This window comes from Sus scrofa, chromosome 13 (genome assembly GCF_000003025.6).
Source record: "Sus scrofa isolate TJ Tabasco breed Duroc chromosome 13, Sscrofa11.1, whole genome shotgun sequence".
NCBI lineage: Eukaryota > Metazoa > Chordata > Mammalia > Artiodactyla > Suidae > Sus > Sus scrofa.
Window position 1 is genome coordinate 185,456,295 of NC_010455.5, and position 22,991 is coordinate 185,479,285.

At 34.6% G+C, this 22,991-nt stretch overlaps 1 protein-coding gene across 2 annotated transcripts in view; it reads left to right on the plus strand.

Annotated features, from left to right (window-relative positions):
- NCAM2 (neural cell adhesion molecule 2) overlaps positions 1-22,991 on the plus strand; it is a 503,610-nt gene that overhangs the window by 280,013 nt on the left and 200,606 nt on the right. For both annotated transcript variants that reach the window (XM_021070859.1, XM_021070858.1), the window contains exons 2-5: positions 8,084-8,158; positions 12,278-12,484; positions 14,382-14,525; positions 21,069-21,206. In XM_021070859.1, the coding sequence (XP_020926518.1) occupies positions 8,084-8,158; positions 12,278-12,484; positions 14,382-14,525; positions 21,069-21,206 (564 nt within the window). The remainder of the gene's footprint in view (positions 1-8,083; positions 8,159-12,277; positions 12,485-14,381; positions 14,526-21,068; positions 21,207-22,991) is intronic.

Below are 22,991 nucleotides of genomic sequence, written 5' to 3' on the forward strand. Positions count from 1 at the left end.
CTCACTGGGAGTACATTGAGGAGGCTCTGGATCTCAGTCCAGGTAGGGTCCTAGGTCTGAAAGATTGCTTTAATCAGATTGAGGAACCCTTTGGATCTTCCCTCAGCCCCTTACTATGACTCTTCTAGTTATACAGATCAGAAATGGTCAGTAGGACCTGTACCTCGATGAGCCCTCCTTCTCCATCTGGGACCTGCTGGAATGGAGTATTCCCATTATATATATAAGGGGGTATTTTCTGGTAGGTTGTTGGACCCTGGCTGGTAATTAGTCCTGCTTCATGTACTTACTTGACTGGGTTCTAGGAGAGAGGGGTTAGTCTGGACAGGACCCCTTGGGCTGTGGCCAAAATCAGTAGGTATTGTGGAAGGGGTTATGAAAGGAGCAGTAGTAGGAGGGCTAGGGAGGAGATCCAGAAAGCCCTTAGGTGTGAGTCAAAGACTGGTAAAAGGCTTAGTCTCCCATGCTCTTATCAGTGAAGGCAAGCCCACATCTCTTTCAAAAGCCTGCATTCTGATTTAAGACTGTAAAAAAAACCCAAAAAACTAGATATAGATGCAAACTATTGCATTTGGAATGGATATGCAATGAGCTCCTGCTATATGGCACTGGGAACTATGTCTAGTCACTTGTGATGGAGCATGATGGAGAATAATGTGTAGAAAAGAATGAATATATGTATGTGTGTCTGGATCCCTTTGCTGTACAGTAGAAAATTGACAGACACTATAAATCAACTATAATGGAAAAAATAAAAATAATTAAAAAGAAAAACTAGACACAGGGCATTTCATCCTATTTATCATATCTCTGGCATAGCAAATCCACTTGTAAAATGATGTGGTTATTTAGAGATCCATTGATGGGCCAACTTTCCTCATCTCTGAGCAGGTATTTGGGCCAGGCTGTATTAAATAGAAAGATTAAATGTTTTGGGGTCAGATGATACCTGACAAACTTCCAGTTCTGCTGGATATGCCATAATAGGCTCTTCTTCAGAATGGTGGATATGTGGTTCCCTATTCCCTGGATGGTAGTTGGAAACAAATCCAAAATAGAACAGTTGGAGTGATTAGTAGGCACTCACACACTGCAAGACTTAATCCAAATAAGATTTCCAGTTTGGGAAATTTTGAACCAGAACTAAGCTCTTAATGAATTCCTCAAAGGACCAAACAGGGGGCACCCTAGTGCCATGGACTCCTCCTTGAATTTCTAACAGCCTGTGCTTGACATAGTTAGACCTTTATCAGTCAGAATATCCCACCACAGTTTAGATGGACCATTTCAGGGCAATCGCAGCTTAGCCACTCTAGTTACTTACCCCCTTGGTGTGTTAAGGGAGCCTCAGCCAAAACCTCAGCCAGGTTCTCACTGGAACCTGAGCAAGTCTGGAGCCTGGTGGGTGAGTGAAAGCATAAGGGCCACAGTAAGACCCACCTTGGTTGCCAAAAATGTGTTACCAACCCCCTCCACAAACCTCCAATGAGTCAGTTCCAACAAGAATCCTTCTTCTTGGTGTTGCTTGTGCCAGTAGAAGAGACCAAGTTCAGTTCAGAAGCAAAGGAAAGTTTCATTCTTTGATCAAAGTATCAAAGAGAGGCATGAGTTTGTGCTCTCGAGCACACACTCTCTCCAAAAGGCCATTGATAGGACTGCTTTATAGGATTCTTAGCTGGGGAGGAAATAGAGTTCTTGACTGTTGGGTTCAGTTGTGTTGTTCAGGACACTACAGATTTTTGGGTGCAGCATTTCTGCACAGGGTCAGCCAAACTGAAGTGTAAACTGCAGCAATTTCACACTAAGAATTCTGGCCAGGTGTAAGACCTCTGCACAGTGTACCCTATGAGCAGGTGAAACTAGACTAAGCAAAAAGGAAAAAAAAATAGAAAAAAAAAGATGTTATTGAATATATTCTGCATAAAACAATGGTCCACAAAGAGAAAATAGCATTATATATGTTTTCAGTAGAAGATATAAAGAATTCCAAGAAAATAAAATAGACATTACTGAGAAACACAAATATTTAAAGCATTTGTGGAAAAAGAGACTGAACTGAAAAGACCAAAATAGAAGTATAGAGAGTTATTTTGTGGAGCAGTGGGTTAAGGATCTGGCATTGTCACTGCAGCAACTTGAGTGGCTTCTGTGGTACAGGTTCAGTCTCTGGCCTGAGAACTTCCATATGCCATGGGCATGGCCAAAAAAAAAATAGAAACACAGTAATTAGAAAAATGAAATGAGAATAAATACGTAGGAGGTCAACAGTGTGATAAAGAACAGAAAAATCCCAGTATCTCATACTTCATTAAATTAAATAATAAAGAAAGCTGAGGAGTTCCCATGGTGACTCAGCAGTAACAAACCCAACTAGTATCTGTGAGGATGCAGGTTTGATCCCTGGCCTCGCTCAGTGAGTTAGGGATCTGGCATTGCCATGAGCTGTGGTGTAGGTCGCAGACGTGGCTGGGATCCCACATTGCTGTGGCTGTGGTGTAGGCAACATTCAACCTCTATCCTGAGAACTTCCATATGCTGCAGGTACAGCCCTAAAAAGAAAAAAAAAATGTTGGGGGACCTGGAGTGTATTTTTTTTCTTTTTCCTTTTTTTTGGAATAGTAATGTAATAAAGAAAAGTAGAATTACCAAAGTAGTAATTTGATAAACAAGAAGGGGAAGGATGATTTTTCTTTTCATATTATTTGGTTGTTTTGTTTTCTTTCTTGATTGTTTCATTTATTATTATTTGATTTGTTTTAGAATAGAAGCTGTTGTGTTTATAGATTGACAGAAAGGGGTCAAAAGAAAGAGAACATTAGGAGGTAGACCAGTTGTTCTTAAAAGGACCCAGGTGATCTAGCAACTGAGACACTTATTTTCCTAACTTAGAATGGGAAAACTGAAGAAGATTGAGTTCAAATAAATAAAGCTAAAAATTGAAAAGGAATTACACTAAAAAATTAACTTTTTCTTTTTAAACTTAGGTGAAACAATTTATTTAAAAAATAGTTTTGATCAAATGTTCACAGCCATCAGAATTCCTAAAATATTTGATGATGGAGTGTTTATCTCTTAAATGTTTGAAAAGTTAAGAATCCTCTCAAACATTGTAGAAATTAAAAAATCAATTATTGTTTTAATATTTAACTTGAAAATTTAATAGTAAAAATGAATAATCAAGTAAATCACATACACAATTCTCATACACAGTTTAAGAATTTATTTTCAATGAAAAAACTCAGGAAATCATATTCATTTAATTTAATCAGTAATTTTTAAGGATCTTCTATGAGTAAGACTTCTTGAGAGTTTTTATAATTATTATGTATCTCAGTTCTCTTCACTCCCTTAATGTGGACACCAAAGGAAGAAATTGCTTGCTTGAAAATATTGCAAGTTGTCATACCAAGATAAATCAATGTCTTAAGTTATCTGTTCATTTATGTTGGAATTTTAAGTGAACCCAACTCTGCTTTTTGTCATGCATGTAGTATACTAATTGAGTTGTCAGCTTTAAAATTTCTGCAGGTGATAAACTGGCCATTTTAAATGCCACTGTTAAATGTTGTATCAAATTGCAACAGGCTTTCTTGGTCCCCTGGTGGAATTTAGAAATGCCAATGACTTCATTATATTTATATTCTTGCAAATTAAGGAAGTCCCCATTGAATATATATGCTTTTTAATCTGTATGCTTACTTAAATTATAAATATTAATTTAAGCCTTGTTATGATAGCAGTTATCTTTGTTAAAATGCTGTCTGTGTTCTATCTTAAGAAGTAATTTGCATGTATGGTATAAATTATGGCCCCATATTTTTCCTTCCATTAGCAGTTCTCCTAAAGTTCTTTTTTATGTTGATGATGTTTCACTGATAAAGAAAATTCTAACATCTTCAACTTTTTACGATTTTCCGTAATGTTCTAATTGATCCAGAGATAGCTCCTATTTTGAATTGTCTTGTTCCATCTATTCTCACCTTTCCATATTCTTTGCCACCAGCCAACCCAGATACTCACCATAGCATACCCTAAAGCCCTTTCCCCCTAAATTTAATTTGTCAGTCATTCTATATTCTGCCTAATCTTTGCTAAATGCCAATTTTGTCATTTTAGTTTCTACTTAAAATAATTGGACAAAAATTTAAATCCAAAAATGTTACTGTGGTTTTGAGATCCTCCAGTGTATTTTCAAAACTATTTCTCCAATGATATTACCAATATTCGACATGAGATCTTTATTTATTTATTTATTTGTCTTTTTAAGGCCGCACCCTCTGCATATGGAGGTTCCCAGGCTAGGGGTCAAATCGGAGCTGTAGTTGCTAGCCTACAACATAGCCACAGCAACACAGAATCTGAGATACGTCTGCGACTGACACCACAGCTCACGGCCAGGGATCGAACCCTCATCCTTATGGATCCTAGTCAGATTTGTTAACCACTGAGCCATGAAGGGAACTCCAAGATGATCCTCATCTTTATTGATCTACTAATCATTCCCTGAATGGTCCTTCAATATTTTTGCCTTGCCTGGAAAGCCCACTAACATATATTCCTTACCTTAAGTATCTTCCCTCTCTCCTTTTATTGCAATATCTATCCCAAATTTGTTTTCTTTTCTTTCAAGATTTATTACCCTCTGTACCACCTTCATGGTCATAAATTTCATAATGGTCATTATTGATATACATCATCTTGTTTTATCATTCATTTTTTATGTAGGACTGTTGCCTCACCAAATAAATTAGAAATACTTTGACATTGGGAACTAGAACTTATTATTTTTATATACCATAGCATTGGGAAGAGTGATTTGCAAAACACGTATATTCAATAAATGCTTACCGATTTTTGTAAACATTTTATTTTTCCAGCTCTACATTTTAAGATTGCTACTACATGTATTTCTTTGAGACTAGTTCAGAAATGACATAGATTTATCATGGCTCCACTTTTCATTCTGCAGGTTTAAAATATTCTCTTACTTTGAATGAGAATCTCTTGTGAAGATATTTGCATTATTGACTATCCAACCCCAATTCTAATGCAAAAATTTATTTATTTATTATTTAATTTATTATTTATTTATTTATTTAATTTATTTATTGGCTTTAAGTAATGTCATCAATTAATCAATAATGTTGCTAATGTCAAGTGAATCAATCTATGTAACATTGTACCTTTGTCAAGTTCCTTCAAAGTTATTATATCTCTTCCAAACACCTGAGGAGTGTAAAAAAATCAAATTTATATTTCTCAGCATTAGTGAATGCTGTTTTATTTTTCAAATTCCATCCAATCCTAAGTAGAAATTTTATTAGAAGCATTTAATATCTTTTTTCCCTAAATGACATAAAAGTCCTCATATCACTATCCACTTTCATTTTTGTGCCTAAATTGAAACATTAGAAATGAAAGGGAGATTAACTGGATAGATATAAATATATCAGTCTGTCTAGCTTCTCTGACCACAACTTTGGAATTAGGAAACTATTTAATTTTCTTCTGACATTTGGATCCAAAATGTGTCCTTTGGAGGTGGTCACAGGTCAAGAATGACCATAAGAAACACTTAATGTTAAATCACTAGAGGAATGATTAAAGCATGACCTTAAATTTTGGTTCTTTAAGTTTTTCCTAATATGCACATGTTCTAATGTATCATAGGGGTCAAATTAAAACAAATTGAGCCTTGGGGGAATGTATTAAACTAGAGAATTATGCTTTTTCTTTTTATTATATACTTTTAATCCCTGATTTATATAGCCATGTGCCCAGTCACCAAAATGTCCATAAAATTATGGTCTTGATTAATGGGTGAATTGATAGTTTGTACTGAATAAAAAATTAACCAAGTATTTTAATATAAATTAAGTAATTAATTTCAAGCTTAATTTCATTTTATTACAATGAATGTAAGTTATTTATTACACCCATCAGCAAATCCGTGTAAAATTTTTCAGAACTTTATTTGACTTTGAAAGTACCTATATCTTTCACGTTTGCCTTTTCTATAAACTCCAAAGGTCAAAGGTGGGACTTAAGTAATAATTGGCAGATGTTTCTCAAAATATCTGATATCCTTAAATTCAATTTAAGCCAATAAAGTAATTCCAAAATTTTGTATTGTCAGTGTTGCCAATATTCTGTACCCAGTGTACAGTAAACTCTTGGTAAGTGTTTGATTACTACTCTGTCATGTATTTATATATTATCACTTTAGAAGAAACAAATGAGGGTGATGAGCTTTCACTTCCAGAAATGTACATTAAATATAGTAGGGAAGTGAATATCATTATAAACAACATATATATCATTTGTTTAGTGAGTGTCTCTGGATCAAAAATACTAAAATGAGGAACTGACAAGTTTTTCTGGATAAATATTTTCTTCCAGTCTCATGTTTTTGATTTCACATTTTATTTCCTGTATCTTGCCAACATGGATAGATACTTTACATTCTTAGTCTAATTCCATTTTTTGAAAGGGCGTGAGTCTGTTTCTCCTCTAGGTTATTTCAACTGATTCTTGGTCACGGTGTCTTATTTCAGCATGTGTTTTATAATGTTGGAATGTGAGTTGAGGTTAAAGAGAGGTTCCTTTATGTAAATCTTGGGAAGTCTGGGCAAACTAACTATGTAGCTCTTCTGAAGGGATTTTATGTTTGCATCTGCCGCTTAGCTGTGGGCCCTACATATGAAACTTTTTTTATTTTAGGGCCACACCTGTAACATATGGAAGTTCTCAGGCTAGGTGCTGAATCAGAACTATAGCGGCCACAGCCACAGCAATGTGGGATCCTAGCCTTGTCTGCAGCCTACACCACACTTCATGGCAACATCAGATCCTTAACCTACTGGAGCAGGGCCAGGGATTGAACCTGAGTTCTCATCGATACTTGCTGGGTTTGTTACCACTGGACACAGGAGAACTCCGAAACTGTTTTTTATACTTAATTTACAGATTGTGGTTTCCCAAAGAAAATGTATTTACAATTAATATCCCAAACCTGGATTTGGCAGAACCATGGTTAATTTGTTTAAGGAGAAACATTTTTCCCTTCCACAGGCCAGGAGCAACAATTCTCATTGTTGTTGGGCTGCTTTATTCTATTCCCTTCTTATATTAGGGTGAATCTTCTTCTGATCCAGTGTTATGTGGTCTTTCATTCCACCCCCTCTTCCAGCCAAGCTTGGATCCATTCTTTGAATTTGTGAGCCTTTTAGTTACTAGCATCCACAAATTCCCCATATAGACTTAGACTCTAGTTTTAAGGTTTTTCTGTTTTTGTTTGTTTGTTTTATTTTTTCCCTTGAGGCACCATTCCTTTCCTGAAAGATTAGAGATGCATTTCTGGGAGAATAGGATGGCAGGACAGGTTTTTGGGGAGTGGTCACACCATCTTGTCCACCATCTTATTAGAAATATAAATCTTTAATTTATGTTAAAACCTAATTTTAATTATCTTATGAAATTTAAGGATATTCAGCTGTTTTATTTCAAATTTGACAACAAACGTTTTGAACTTCCTCTCTGTCTTGTTGTTATTGCCCCGGTTATTTCACTTATTTTATCTTGAGAAAATAAATGCACATTCACCTTTCCTTAAGCACTGTTCCCTCTCTTCCCTGTGCATCTCTCCTTTCATGGAAGTATTTTAACAGGTAGTCAAAATGTGAACATATTTTTAATTGTTGTAATAATAGAATAGGACTTACTCTTTTTTAAGCAAGTTTCCAAATTTTGAACAAAAATTTTCTTTAGCTATTGCCCAATCTGGTAGCACACATAAGGCCTAGCCTATGAATATGAAACAGCTGCCTGAGTATGAATTTGCTCATTCTCTTAGCTTAAAATTTCAACATAGCTTGAATAAGTCTTTTATTTGGTCTAGTTATAAAGTGCATTATATAATAGATATGATATTATTAGATTGTACTTTACAAAACTTTGATTTCACAGGTAATTAAACCACAAGGGGGTAAATACTGTTTAGATCATGTGGTATAGACACCATGTATTAAAATCTTAGCATTCATGTTTAAAACTGTCATTAATTTTACTTAAATATGTTTTTCAGCTCTTCTTCAAGTGACAATTTCACTTAGCAAAGTAGAGCTTAGTGTGGGTGAATCTAAATTCTTCACATGTACAGGTATGTATTCCTACAAATATTTTCAGATAACTCATTTCATGCTTTAATTAGGAATATAATATGTCAGCTAAATTTAAGTAGTCAAAAAGTCAATTCTCTAAAAATAAAATTGTATTGGGTTTATGATAATTAGAACATTGTTAATAAATATGTTTTACATCAAACACTGTGGATTATATTTCTGTTACTTTCAAGTTACTAATTTTGACTGCCAAACTAGATCATTCATTTGGAAAATAACTTATCAAATATAATGTATGCAAGTAACTTTTAAATTAATTTAAACATTATTTCTCTCTAAATAGTAATATTAAGATGAATGTAAATATTATAACTGAACCATTTTTATAAATATGCAATGAATAAATTAGACATGGCATACCACATTATAGTTATACTTGAAAAAATTTTAGGACAAAGAAAATCAAATATATTCTCATGAAAAATTATTTAAATAGATATTTAATCAGAAAATGTTTTGCAAGATTTTGGTGATTAGTATCAGAAATATTATATATCATAAAGCCGTGGGAAATTATATAAACTTTATGTAGTTTATTCATACACATGTAGAATTCTTTCAGAAGATATTAACAACTTAAGTATCAAGTTGTTATTCAAAATATTCTGAAACTCACATATGAGCACATCTACTTCTATTAGGTATCATTGTGTTTATTTTTATGCATACAAGCCTTCGTATCTAAAGTTTTAAAAAGTATTCTTTCAGTGCCAAAATTGTTTTTTAATATATTTAAAATTGTTTCCATTCTTGATTGTACTTAAGCAATTCCAAACCATATTAAACAGGCATTTCTGACCTAAAACTCATTATAAAAGTTTTCTTGAGAATGGCATGCTTATTTAAATTATTATTAAAATTAATAGAAATAGAAGCTATAATAACATATCTGAAAAGCATATCAGAGTTTGCCTTCTGAAAGGTCTGAATTGATAGGTATATTGATACTTGGTTTTGTATATTGGCAAATGGAAAAGCCAAGAGTAGGAGAACAATTGGTTCAATGTAATGTATTATGTCAGCACAGCTTTGGCCTAAGAATATAGGTCATTGTTTCTAAATCTAATCCATATGTTATATGCACAAATGCTCAAATGTATACACAGCTCAATCTATTTATATAATCACAGAATAATGGAATAGTTTAAAAATGATATTAAAAATAAAAAGACATTGTAATATTTTCTTGGATTTACATATCTTTATGATATATATTATATGATATAATTGACTCTGTATGTAGTCCATAAGGTCAAATTAAGACATAATTTAAAAGTATGAACTCATTCAGTGCTGAATTTTCTCTTAAAAATAATTATTTTTCCTTTTATGTAAATACATATAGGGAATTCCCATTGTGGCACAGCAGAAATGAATCCAGCTAGTGCCCATGAGGATGTGGGTTCGATCCTTTTCCTCACTAAGTGCGTCAGGGATCCGGTGTTGCTGTGAGCTGTGCTGGAGGTTGAAGATACAGCTTGGATCAGGAGTTGCTGTACCTGTGGGATATACAGGCAGCTGTAGCTCCGATTCTTCCCTAGCCTGGGAACTTCCATATGCCCCGGGTGCAGTCCTAAAAAGCAATAAATAAATAAATAAATAAATAAATACCTATCACCAACAATTGACATGGCCTTATTTAAGTTAAATATAGTACTAAAATAAAATTCTAAAAATAAAGATGTGGGAAATCTATGCAAAAATGGTTGCAGGTATTTTTCTATTACAATGGTGCCTATGCTGATAGGATTCTAAAGTTTCCTGGACATAGACATCGAAAACGCAAAAAAAATAAGTGTGTCTTAAAATTAAGCTAGAAGGTAGTCAAGTTACCCACCTGGGATCTTGGATGCTTTAATCAATAGAAATTTTGAGAGGCCAGAAGAGGAATTCAGGCAATGCTTTATTTGGAACTCATGCAGCAGCATGAGTGAGTGCAAGCTGGAATAGGTGCCCTCGTTCACTTCCTGAGGGGCGAGTTGATCCCTTTGATGTGTTGGGGGTAGGGGGCAGATCCGTGGGTCAGGCCAGAAGGGTGACTTATGTTGTCCGTCCCACCACTTTGGTGGTGCTACTATATGCAAGGATCATGCATAGTACCCTGCTAGTGCTCCTAGAACCTCAGAAATGGCAGTTGGGTTTTGGCCTTTTTGTATCTTGTTGTTCATAATTTGCCCAAAAATGCACATGCATACAGTTATCCTTAGTCCCTTATAGTTTTTTGTATTCTGTTGCTCAAGGAGACTTTTGTTCAGGTGCAAGCACTGCAGGAAATTGTCACAGGTCCCAGCTCCCAGCCTATCTTAGTCAAAACCCCACAGAACTAAACAAGAATGTGTCATGTATAGTAAATAAATTTTTATACTATATTTTCAAGAAAATTAATTTACCGCTATTTATTAATTTATCCAATAGCTCAGTCTTATCAGTAAAATGACATGGAAAGTTTTATTGGAAATTGTTATTCGTTAGAATTGCCAGGAAAAAAAAAGAGAATTATGACTGCTCTATGAAAATCCAGAATAAACTGTCCATAGTGAAATTTTATTCCATATCATTAAGAATGAAAATGTCCATAATATTTCACAGAATATCCTATATAATATAAACTGTGGTTTTATATTGCTCAAATTTGAAGTCATGCACATTAAAATTTTTCTTTTGTGACTTCTTGATGGAGGAGGGAATTAAAACAAATAACTCCCCCAAATGAGTTACCCTGTCACAACTATGGTTTTATAGTTCTGTTCAGAAAGTCAGAAGATAACATAACTGAATCCACTTAAGATTTAACTGAACTTATTTCATACTTCTAATTTGAGATAGGAAGGAAGACAGTTTGTTCCTAAAGCCATCTATGGGGGAAAAAAAAAATGAGAAGGGACTATTTTCTTCAAAAAGGATTTGAAGATTTACTTAACTTTATGTATTTTCCTCCAATACTTTTGAGTCAATAGTGTATGCTGCTTCCACAAATTATCTCTCAAATAATCAGGTGAAATACATCCTTTTGGTAACTAAAAGCACACACAGGAAACTTGAGCTTTTACGAAGAGGATAATAACCTAGATTCTGAACTGGAACACTTAAATAAATGTTTACCTTGTAATGATTTGGTTGTAATTGCCTAGCACTATAAGTATCATTTCAATGTATTCTAATTATCATATGATTAAATAGTTAACACTGTTTTAGATTAAAATGATGAAACTACTCATTTTGGTTGAGAAAAGAGATTAGCTCCATTAAAAAAAAAAAAAAAAAAAAAAAATAGTCGGAGTTCCCGTCGTGGCACAGTGGTTAACGAATCCGACTAGGAACCATGAGGTTGCGGGTTCGGTCCCTTTCCTTGCTCAGTGGGTTAACGATCCGGTGTTGCCGTGAGCTGTGGTGTAGGTTGCAGACGCGGCTCGGATCCTGCGTTGCTGTGGCTCTGGCGTAGGCTGGTGGCTACAGCTCCGATTCGACCTCTAGCCTGGGAACCTCCATATGCCGCGGGAGCGGCCCAAACAAATAGCAAAAAGACCAAAAAAAAAAAAAAGTAATTGGCCTTATATATACAAGTTTAACAACTCAGGAAATTAATTCAGGTTTTTGTATTAGCAAAAACTAAAGTTTATTTTGTGAAAAATTTACATTTTTATGAGCTCTGCTGTATCAGGCAAGAAAGTGCTATCTCCTGACCCTAGCAAAAGGAGTTGAGCAGGTGAAATCATGTCAGCAATAGTGTTTCTGTTTAGATATGTCTGTTAAGTGGAATTTATGTTGGACACAGTTACCAGGGCACTCTGAATTCCTCAGTGTAGTAATAATCCATAGATTACCTTGGTAAAGTTTAAACTATCCTAGTTTAAATACCATACTGGAAATTTCCTATGAGTTTTGCTCACTCAAACAAGGCTGAATCCTCAATGTTGGATAAATAAGAGTGAACATGTGTGGAAGCATTTGTGTTTACTTTCAATTTTGTAAGATTTTCAGATTTCCAGTCTTCTGTTTACATTTTTTTCTAAATTGTTAACAATCTTACATAATAGTAAATGGCAATGTCAAAACAAACACTGGAAACATATTTTCAAACATTTCTTCCCATGCAGCAATTGGTGAACCTGAGAGTATAGATTGGTATAATCCTCAAGGAGAGAAGATAATTTCAACACAGAGGGTAGCAGTGCAAAAGGAAGGTATTAGGTCAAGATTAACCATCTACAACGCAAATATAGAAGATGCAGGGATATATCGTTGTCAAGCAACAGATGCCAAAGGACAGACACAAGAAGCGACAGTTGTTTTGGAAATATACCGTAAGTCGTGTACTTATAAGTTGTATTGATTGAAATTGTACATTTTTCTAAAAAATTCAAACAAATTAAAATATATTTAACAATAAAAACTAACATTCATTAAGACTGTACTAGACAATGTGCTAAAACCTTTACAGATATCAGCTTACTTTTATTTTCCATAGTGCATCTCTAAAATGAAATAATAGGTCATGACAGACTATAAATATATGGATGGTGCCAATTATGTTGGTTAACTAATACAGATAAAAATGTTTTAATTTTTTGAGGCCATGCAGAAACTATTAAGTAGAAAACAATAGTTCGTTTGATGATATAAAATTTGGGGAGTACTTTTTTCACTCTAAGGTAAAGGTCATGATTAGAACAAATCAAATTACATATGTGATAGCAATGACCAGTACAGAATGAAAATTGGGGAAGGATCCGTGAATAGTATTTAGACAGAGAAAAAGCTGAAAACTCATGTAGTGAAGAATAATATATATCCAGATTCTTCACCTCCAGACATTTGCAGTAACAAGGCTTTCTACACATACACTTTATTTTATGACTTGAGATTGATTGCTTCCTTCATGTCTTTCCCCTTCTTTTTAGGAATTGTTAATTTGTTTAGGAACACTGAAGTTCATTGACTCCCTGGGTTTGAAACCAGACTCTATCACTTACTCCTGTGGCCTTGAGCAATTGTGTAACTCTCTGTCTACAGTTTCCTCATCTGTAAAATGGGTATAATAATAGTACCCACATCATACATAGAGCTGCTTTGAGGACTACATTAATTCATACATAAAGTGCTTGGAATGGTGTCTTTCAATTAATTAGTGGTAGTTAGCATTCCTACTATTTAAAAGTTATGAAAAGTTTTAGAATACTGTCTCATAAGACATTTCTTCCTTATAGCTTTGTTTTTGTTATTTTAGAAGTGGGATGGGGGTAAAGGCAAAAATATAGCAAGACTTCCTCTTCAATGACCAGAACAATTTGTTGGAAAATTGTTGCTCTCATTTTTCCTAATTTGACCTATTTTTCCCTCATTAGTTGCTAAGATGCTCAAGGAAAGAGATTGTACTTATTTATATGACTATCTACTGTAGCAAAAAATTTAACTTAATGGTAATTTCATAGACATAGTATCTGGAAAGCTGTTTCATTTGAAATGATACAAAGGAAGACCCCTGGTGTTTTATTTGTGAAGGTGAACATTTTTTTTCTCTTAACAAGAACAATGAAATACTTTAAAAAAAATTTCTCAAGTATAAATATCCATGTTCATGCATTCATTCAGTACACATATTGGATGCTCACTATGTGACAGATGATATTCTAATTCCTAGAGATTCATCAGTGACTGAAAAAGAAAATGTCACTGGCTACTTGGTGCCAATATTTTAGTTGGTAGAGACATACAAAAAGTGAGCTGAAAGTAATGCATAAATGCTAGATACATATGACATAGGATTCTATAGGAAAGGGATTAAGTAGTTTAGAGGTATAGGGAGATGGTTATTTTCTATGTGGAGGTTGGGCAGAAATTGGAAGGAATTTAAAATTATGCAAATACCCCATAAGGAGAATGAATCTGGAGTGCTCAAGGAACTGCCCAGAGTAGAGACTAGGAGGAAGGAGAAAAAAATTGTATTAGAATATTGGGGCAGACTCCAGTTCAGATAGAATCTGGTATGGCATTATAAGGATTCTGGATTATATTCTCAGCGAGGTGAGCATTTATCAGGTAGGGGAATTCGATGAATTAGATGACCTGGTTTAAGGTTTTAAAGGACGTAGATTTACCTAATTATTTTATCATGGCATCTATAAGCACAGATTCTGAAATATGTTATTGGGAGAAGTAAGCAATAATACCTCTATGGTTTGTTTTACTTTCTTGATACAGAAAAACTCACTTTCAGAGAAGTGGTGTCTCCTCAAGAATTCAAACAAGGAGAGAATGCAGAAGTGGTTTGCCGAGTCAGCAGTTCACCTGCACCTGTCGTCAGCTGGTTGTATCATAATGAGGAAGTCACCGCTATTTCCGACAGTTAGTATTTTGGTAACTCTCTAAGTTATATGTTCTAACAATATTGCAATTTTTAAAAAGACTCAATCTACCTGGGCAAATATAGCAATTGGATTTTTTGACCTGAAGTGTCAAAAAACTGTCTTGAGAACCTCAAACTACAAACCAGGGGTTGGCAAACTGTGGCCTCAGGGTAAATTCAGCCGTTCCACTGTTTTTGTAAGGTGTTATGAGCCTACACCTAAACCTGTTCATTATGTATCACTTATGGCTGCTTTGGGAACAAAGTTGAGCAGCTGTGACACAAATGGTTTGGCCTACAAAGCCTACAGTCACTACTTAGATATTTACAGAAGAAGCTTGCTGAATCCTGTTCTAGTCAAGAGAAAACTGTATACTAATAGTTCAAGGATACTGAATAAATAAAGGAATCAATTCTGATCCTTTGAAATCCTGCATATTATAATTCAAACATGATCCCATGGGCTCACTATATGTAAACTTGAAATAATACCTATATGAATCCTGTTTATTATTCTAGCACTCATCTTTCAAAGACATCTATATGTTCTAAATATTATGGTAAGATGCATATGGATAAGAGAGAGAAAAGCATATTCATTCCAACTGTCTTCATGATTTTGATTCAGACTGAGCTAAAATTCCAGAATAATATGACATTTGGAATTGAATGCATAATTTGCTTACATTATGCTACTTCACCATTGTGAATTGGGAGCATTTTCAATTTAGAATATTTCATTGCACCTGCATTGCAGAGAGGTACAAAATAATTGAATCTTTTAAAATACTTTCTATATTGGATGATTTTTTTGTGTTTCTAGGAGATGAAACTTCTATAACATAAAAGAAAGAGTTTCTATTTTTAAATATGTACAAAGTATCATGATTGTGTTTAATAGCCATTTTTTAATTTTGAGAGAATTTCTCTGGACTTGGCATTTTCAGTGCTTGTCATTCATTGACTAAAACTCTTTTCTATAATAATAAATTAATGATACACTATACTTTATTTACTCTTATTTTATTTTTGGATAACTGATTTTAATTTTACTAATAAATTGCATGAGTAAATGGTAGTCTGCTTTCTTCCTTTCAGTAATGAAGAAAAGGCTACTACTTTTATAGTAGTTTAAATGACAATGTCTCAAATGTTTTCAAAAGGTTACTAATATTAGGCTTCAAGTGTACATCTGGTTTATTGTAAACCTTAATTGCAAGGTTTGGGAGTAAGTTATATTTTAAAAGAGACACATAGAAAAAAAGGCCTCAAAGCAAAGATTCATGGTCCAGTGGAGTGCTGAAGGAGGAGTGATGCTTCTATGCTACAATTTACACATTTTCCCTCAGTATTTCAAAATGAGATGGTGTGAAACTGGCTCTACTCATTTCCTTGGCCCTGAAGCTTTGAAAAAGTTTTCTCACTGCTCTGTACCCAATTCAGATTCTTCATCTGTAAATAACAAATTATCATCTGCATTTTAAAAGAGGGTTTGTGTTTTAAATAAGACAGGCCTATAATAATTGTGTATTAAGTGAATGAATACAATACTATGTTTTAGAGTCTCAGCATTTCCTTTTCTTATTCCTTCTTACTGAGCTTTCAATTTTTTGGATCAGTTAAACATAGAAACAACACTGAATTGCATGGCAGATGAAATAGACATTTTTAAAAGGACATAAAATTTGGTTTTGCTTTGGGATATGAAGGATGCAGGTTGGACAAACTTTTGTGCAGAAGGACAAGCTTTTCTGACCTTTAATATTTGAGAAAATTGCCATGTACTTCATTATTAAACAATTGGTGCATTCATAATGGATTTATAAGAAGTAATATTCTCCAAGTGATTATAACTTATATGATTCTCTTATTAAAACTAATGAAATAAGATTAGGTTTATAACCATGAAAAGAACATGTAAGGGGATTTAGAATAATACAGAGTGTCTAGGTAACTTTCTAAAGCCTTAATGGGGCACAGAAGTAAAGTTTAGAGGCTCCATATGAAACAAAGAACGTTTGGATATGACTGTCTTATTAGTCATGCTTTTGGTAGCAGCTGTGTGACAGATATTCAGAATTAATATTCCAACATACTACTTGAAGTGGAGGTTTTCCGTGTTGTTTGTTGAAAGGAGATTCGTATGTTAAAAAATCCAAGTATTTGAGGAGTAAAGGTGACACTTTTATTATAAAAATTGACTATCCTGACTGTTAAGCCCTGATGGAGGGATATGCTATTGCAGATGCCTGTTCAACCTCAGCCATGGAGAGAGGAACTAGGAAGGTGGGAATAATATATACACTCCATGGATGATGGATAAGAACCTACTGTGTAGCACAAGAATTACTACTCAATGTTTTTAATAATCTATATGGAAAAAAGAATGGATATATTTATATGTATAACTTATCCACTTTTCATTACACCTGAAACTAATAAAACATTGCAAGTCAACTATACTCCGAAAAAAAATAAAAAAAGGAAGTTATCTCAAAAAATCCCTAAATGCAGGAGTTCCTGCCATGGCTCAGGAGTAACAAACCTGACTAGTGTCCATGAGGATGCAGGTTTGATCCCTGGCCTCGCTCAGTGGATTAAGGGTCTGATATGGCCATGAGCTGTGCTGTAGGTCACAGATGTGACTCGAATCCCACGTTGCTATGGCTGTGATGTAGGCTGGCGGCTGCAGCTCCTATTTGACTCATGGCTTTGGAACTTCTATATGCTGCAAGTTATGGAACTGCATAACGGCCCAAAAAAAGCAAAAGCAAAAACAAACAACCAAAAAAACTCCCTAAATGCATTGAGCTTTTTCTAATGAACTACGCTTTCTGCGTCAAAAATCTATGGTTAAAATCATCTTGCTCAATAAAAAATGTTATGAAATATACTTCCAGTATAAAAATTCATTCAACAGTTATTGAACATCTAGTATATTTTATCTAGTGTGCTAGATGGTGGTGATTCATGGTTAAAGTGATAAACAAGTCCACTGCCTTCAAAATATTAATAATCTAGTGGGAACAATCAATACATAAATCAGTGAAAACAAGGTATTTTGAGGTCTGTGATAAGCAAAGTGCAGTGGTAGGGGGTGATTAAGAAAGAACATCTGTACTAATTAAGACAAAGGAGAGTGTTCACATGTCTGCTGATAGAGGAAAGTGACCTTTAAACATGAAAAGGGATTAGCTAGCTAGAGAGTGGTAGAGACATTTCAAGAGGAGAGAATACCATATGCAATGGCTCAGAAGCAAAATAATTTATTACCTTCCAGAAATTGAAATAAGTTTATTATCACTAGATTATAGGTAAAACTAGACTACTTATGATAACAGATAAACATATCTAGGATTTGGAAATAAAGGACTAATAGTAAAGGAATCTGGAAAAGAAGGTTGAGCCAAGTCAGCATGGCCTAGACATCTCTGTTGCATTTAGAATCTAGCCAAGGTGATGTCACTAAATGGTTTTAATTAAGGTAGTGACATGATCTAATACGTATCAAAAAAGATATAAATGCTTCAGTGAGGAGAGTGAATTGGATGGGAGTCGAGCAGTGAGAACAGTTTGAATCCTAATGAAGTAATTGCTGAGGGAAACGGAGATTTTGGACTAAGAATGATAAAGGGAGAAGTGATAGGGTATGGGTTTGATTGGATATGAGGGCTAAGGGAGATGGGGAAGTCAAAGATGACTCAAGAAGTTTGCCTTGAACAAATCATTCAATGTAAAGACCTGTGAGGGCAGAACTAGAGAGTACCATAGACATTTCAGGTGGAGATAGTGAGCTAAATTTTAAACATGTTGAGATTGGAGTATTTAAAACTCTTCCTAAGTACGTACATCTGGTTTACTCTTAAACAATTCCAGAATCACAGGAATCATTTGGTGTGAAGAAAAATTAAGAATCATCAAAATATGGATTGAAAATATAGGAGTAGATGAGGCAAACCATTCAGTGGCTGTGGAATAAGAAGAAAAAGGGATTTAGAAAAATTCCCTCTTAAAGAAGCTTAAAGCAGAAACCTTGTTGGGTATCATCTGATTGCATTTATTTTTCTTACAGCAATAATGAAAATTTGGATGTCTATAAATCTGAAATAGATTATCTCTAAGAGTTAAATAGTTCTTGTATTTATATTTATGTGGATTAATTGAAGTAGTGCTTTCTTCAAATATTTTTGTAAACATTAATAATGCTTTTTGGATTGATAGTTTGCTAACATCATTTCATGGACTTTACCCATATACTTAGAGTTTTAGAATTATAGTTAAAGGATGACAATAATTTGTTAAGTTGGAAAATGCAATATTACTAAGACTTAGGTATGATTTATTGCATCCTTCTCTAAATTTGAACTTTTATTTCTACAGTTGACCTATAAGCAACACAAAGTTTGGAGTGTTGAACTTGTCAAGCAGGCAAAAATTCAAGCATAATTTATAGTTGGTCCTCCTTATCCAAGGTTCCTCCTTATCTGTAGTCCAGTTCTGCATCCTAGGATTCAATCACTTGTAGATTCTATAGCACCATATTTATTAGTGAAAAAAATTCCTGTGTAAGTGGATCTGCACAGTTCACACCCATCTTGTTCAAGAGTCCACTGTAATTGCTTCTCATTCTAATTTCTAACAACACACTTGAATGAATTATTTTCACTTGTTTTGAAATACCTTGCATTTTTAGGAGTTCTGAGTTGTGAGTTATACTTTAAAATTTCTTGAAGATTGTCTTTTTTTTCTCTCCAGTCTCTTCTTTGGTGAGAAAATTTACCAAATTTACCAGGGGAAAGCATCTGCATAAATATTTTTGTATCTCTTCATGGGGTGAACCTAAAGAGGAAGTAAATATTTGGGGAAATTTTATACCTCCTGGGCTGCAAATTATGTATCTGTAGCTTTATAATCAGTATTTTCTCTCTGAGGTAGCCTCAGAATCTAGACATTTTCATCCCTTATAACAATCTTAGACAACCAATAACCACATGCTTACCTGTTTTAACGACCTTCTATGGTCTGATAACTTCAGTATTTGTATGTATGTATGTGTGTATTAATTTTCTATTTTTGGATGCCCCGTGGCATATGGAAATTCTCCTGCTAAGGATCAAATCCAAGCCAGAGTTGTGTGTGACCTAAGTCACAGCTGCAGCAATACCAGATCCTAACTCACTGTGACACAGTGGGAATTCCTGTGTATGTGTTTAAAACCAAAATTTCTACTTTGATTTAAGAAATTGCTATGACAAATGAACACCAAATATGGATGGCTGAAGGTGATAGCAAAGCAATGTATTTCTTTTTTTTTCTTTTTTTTTTTTTTTTTCTCATTTTGTATGAGCAATGTATTTCTCATTCCTGCAAAATCCAGTTGGGTGGTGCGGGTAGAGGCAGGATTCTATCCCTGCATCCATTTAGTGATCCATATTGAGGGAGGCTGGACCATTTTCCCATGAGGACTCTGTGTTTGTCCTTACCTCTCTATTAAGCCAGAGGAGAGGGGAAAATTAGTGAATATTGGAGTAGTTCCAGACAGTAGCCTTTAACGGTAGATATCCAGAAGTAGGTACCTTCAATTCAAAAGGTTTAAGGGGTCAAGAATGTGTTTCTCTTATTCTTCAGTGTATCCAAATATAGTACCTAGCAAATAGATGATGTTCAATGATATCTATGGATGAATTAATTAATGATATTTAGGATATTGCATTTATGACATGTTTCAAAAGAGTACTGGATGTAAGAGCATTCTTTACTTAATAAGGAAGGAAAAGGTCTTAACATTGCAACACAATTGTAATGATTAAAAACTAAGGGCATACATTATGGAAAATATCATCACGCTGAGATGCTGCTTAGGCTAGCCAGACTGTTTTAAACAATCAGCTAATGCATGCCCTATAACAGCTCATTTTTGTGTATATGGATGTGCATACACTCACACATAAAATAAAACCTTGAAATAAAATTAATGAAGTCTAAACTATTCTTTCCTAATGTGGATTATCTTGCATACTGAAAAAAAATCTTTCAAATATATTTGAGATATGACCAATTTCTATGTCCTCTATGTGACTCGAATATCATATTGTTTAGTGCTTCCTCGGGTTATGAGCAATTATTAATTTAATTATTGTGTGAAGAAGGATATTCAATTAATTTTCTAACCCTTTTCCATACCCAAGTCACTACATATTTGCAGTCAGTATGTCTTCATGTCTGTAATATCTCATCCCTCAGCTTTGTTCTTTTGCGTATCATTTCTGCATTCAAAGTACCAAGGGGAAAATAATAGCCTAACTATTTTATGTGGAAATAAAGTCTTGAATGTATTTTTGAAAAAAGATGTAACACGGCAGTGTGGAGTAGAAAAATTGAAGTCATGAAATTACATTTTACTTTCAAATTTGAATTTGTTTGTTGATGAAAAGTTTGATAGTGTCAGACAAGTGCCATATTTTAACTCATAGCAATTTAGAGCACGCTGGACCCTGCTTTCAATTACTGATATCATTTCCTTCTCTTTGCTTACTTTCCAGATCGGTTTGCTATGTTAGCCAACAATAATCTGCAGATTCTCAACATCAATAAAAGTGATGAAGGTATATACAGGTGTGAAGGAAGAGTAGAGGCTAGAGGAGAAATTGACTTCCGTGATATCATCGTTATTGTCAATGGTAAGCAGAGAATAATTTATACATATTGTTGCATCTCAGCCATATTTTTATTAAAAGGGCAACCATGTAAACTCAGCATTCAAAACTTCTCTAATAAGCCTCCTCTATACCTAGAGGAAATCTCACCTCTTCAACAGCATCAGTTACATTGTATTTCAGCCTCAAGGGCAGTTTCGCTGACTTATTTAACCTAGTCATCCTCTTTTAAAAAGAGTCTATAGAGGAGAAGTTGCCCTTTGCTGGCTTTGTAGTTGTTGAAAGAATGCCAAATAAAACATGACAGACCTAGAAATTATCATGCTAGAAGTGGACCTAGAAATTATCATGCTAGAAGTCAGCCATACAATGAGACACCATCATCAAATGCTTTCACTGACATGTGGAATCTGAAAAAAGGACAGACTGAACTTCTTTGCAGAACAGATGCTGACTCACAGACATTGAAAAACTTTTGGTCTCCGGAGGAGACAGTTTGGGGAGTGGGGGGATGTGCTTGGGTTGTGGGATGGAAATCCTGTGAAATTGGATTGTGATGATCATTATACAACTACAGATGTGAGAAATTCATTGAATAATAATAATAAAAAAGAACAGTACTCGTAAAAAAAGATACTAGATTTTACTTTTAAATTACATGAACTACTTGCTTAATCTAACAGTTTTTGCAGGTTTTCCCAAATTTAATAATTGAATATATTGCTATCATTTGGATCCAATTCGTGGATGCTAACACTAAGCTTATGACCTCAAGATGACATCTCTTTCTGCAAACTTGGATCCTTTTATGATATTTCCTGCCTGGATTAATATGATATTCTATGAGGCCATAAGATAAATTAAGCATATCCAAGTTATCTATACTTTGGTAATCTATTGTATTACTGAAATGACCTTTTTTTTTTTTTTTTTTTTTTTGTCTTTTTTGCTATTTAGGGCCGCACTCCAGCACATGTAGGTTCTCAGGCTAGGGGTCAAATAGGAGCTACAGCTGCTGGCCTATACCACAGCCACAGCAATGCAGGACCCAAGCGATCTCTGCAACCTATATCATAGCTCACAGCAACGCAGGATCCTTAACCCACTGAGCAAGGCCAGGATCGAACCCGCAACCTCATGGTTCCTAGTCGGATTTGTTTCCGCTGTGCCAAAACAGGAACTCTGACCATTGTGTTTCCTTTTTTTTTTTTTCTCTTTTGTATTTTAAAGGGCCTTACCCAACACACCCAAGGCATGTGGAGGTTCACCCAAGGCATGTGGAGGTTCACAGGCTAGTCTAATTGGAGCCACAGCAGCTAGCCTGTGCCACAGCAAGGTGGGATCTGAGCCATGTTTGCAACCTACACCACGGCTCATGGCAGTGCCAGATCCTTAACCCACTGAGCAAGCACAGGGATTGAACCCACGTCCTCATAGATACTAGCAGGGTTTGTTAACCACTGAGCCACGATGGTAACTCCGCATTTTATTTCTTTACATCTATCAAATATACTCATTTTCTCTGTCATACTCTCCATAAGAATGCTGTCCTTTCCAATTGTTTTCTTGTATTTTTCTTGAATAGCTATGAGTTGTTTACTCTCAATCTCACAATTCCAATTTTCTATCCACCAAGGCTTTCAAACTTTGAAATTGTCAATGTGTCCCATTATCTTCAAGACAAAATCAAAACCACTTTTTTATGGCATGGGATGACTTGTGTGATCACCAGCCATCTTCTCCAAGCATTCAGCCATGAGTAACCCATGCTGCAGCCATATGGAAACCTAGTAGTAATACTGTACAGAT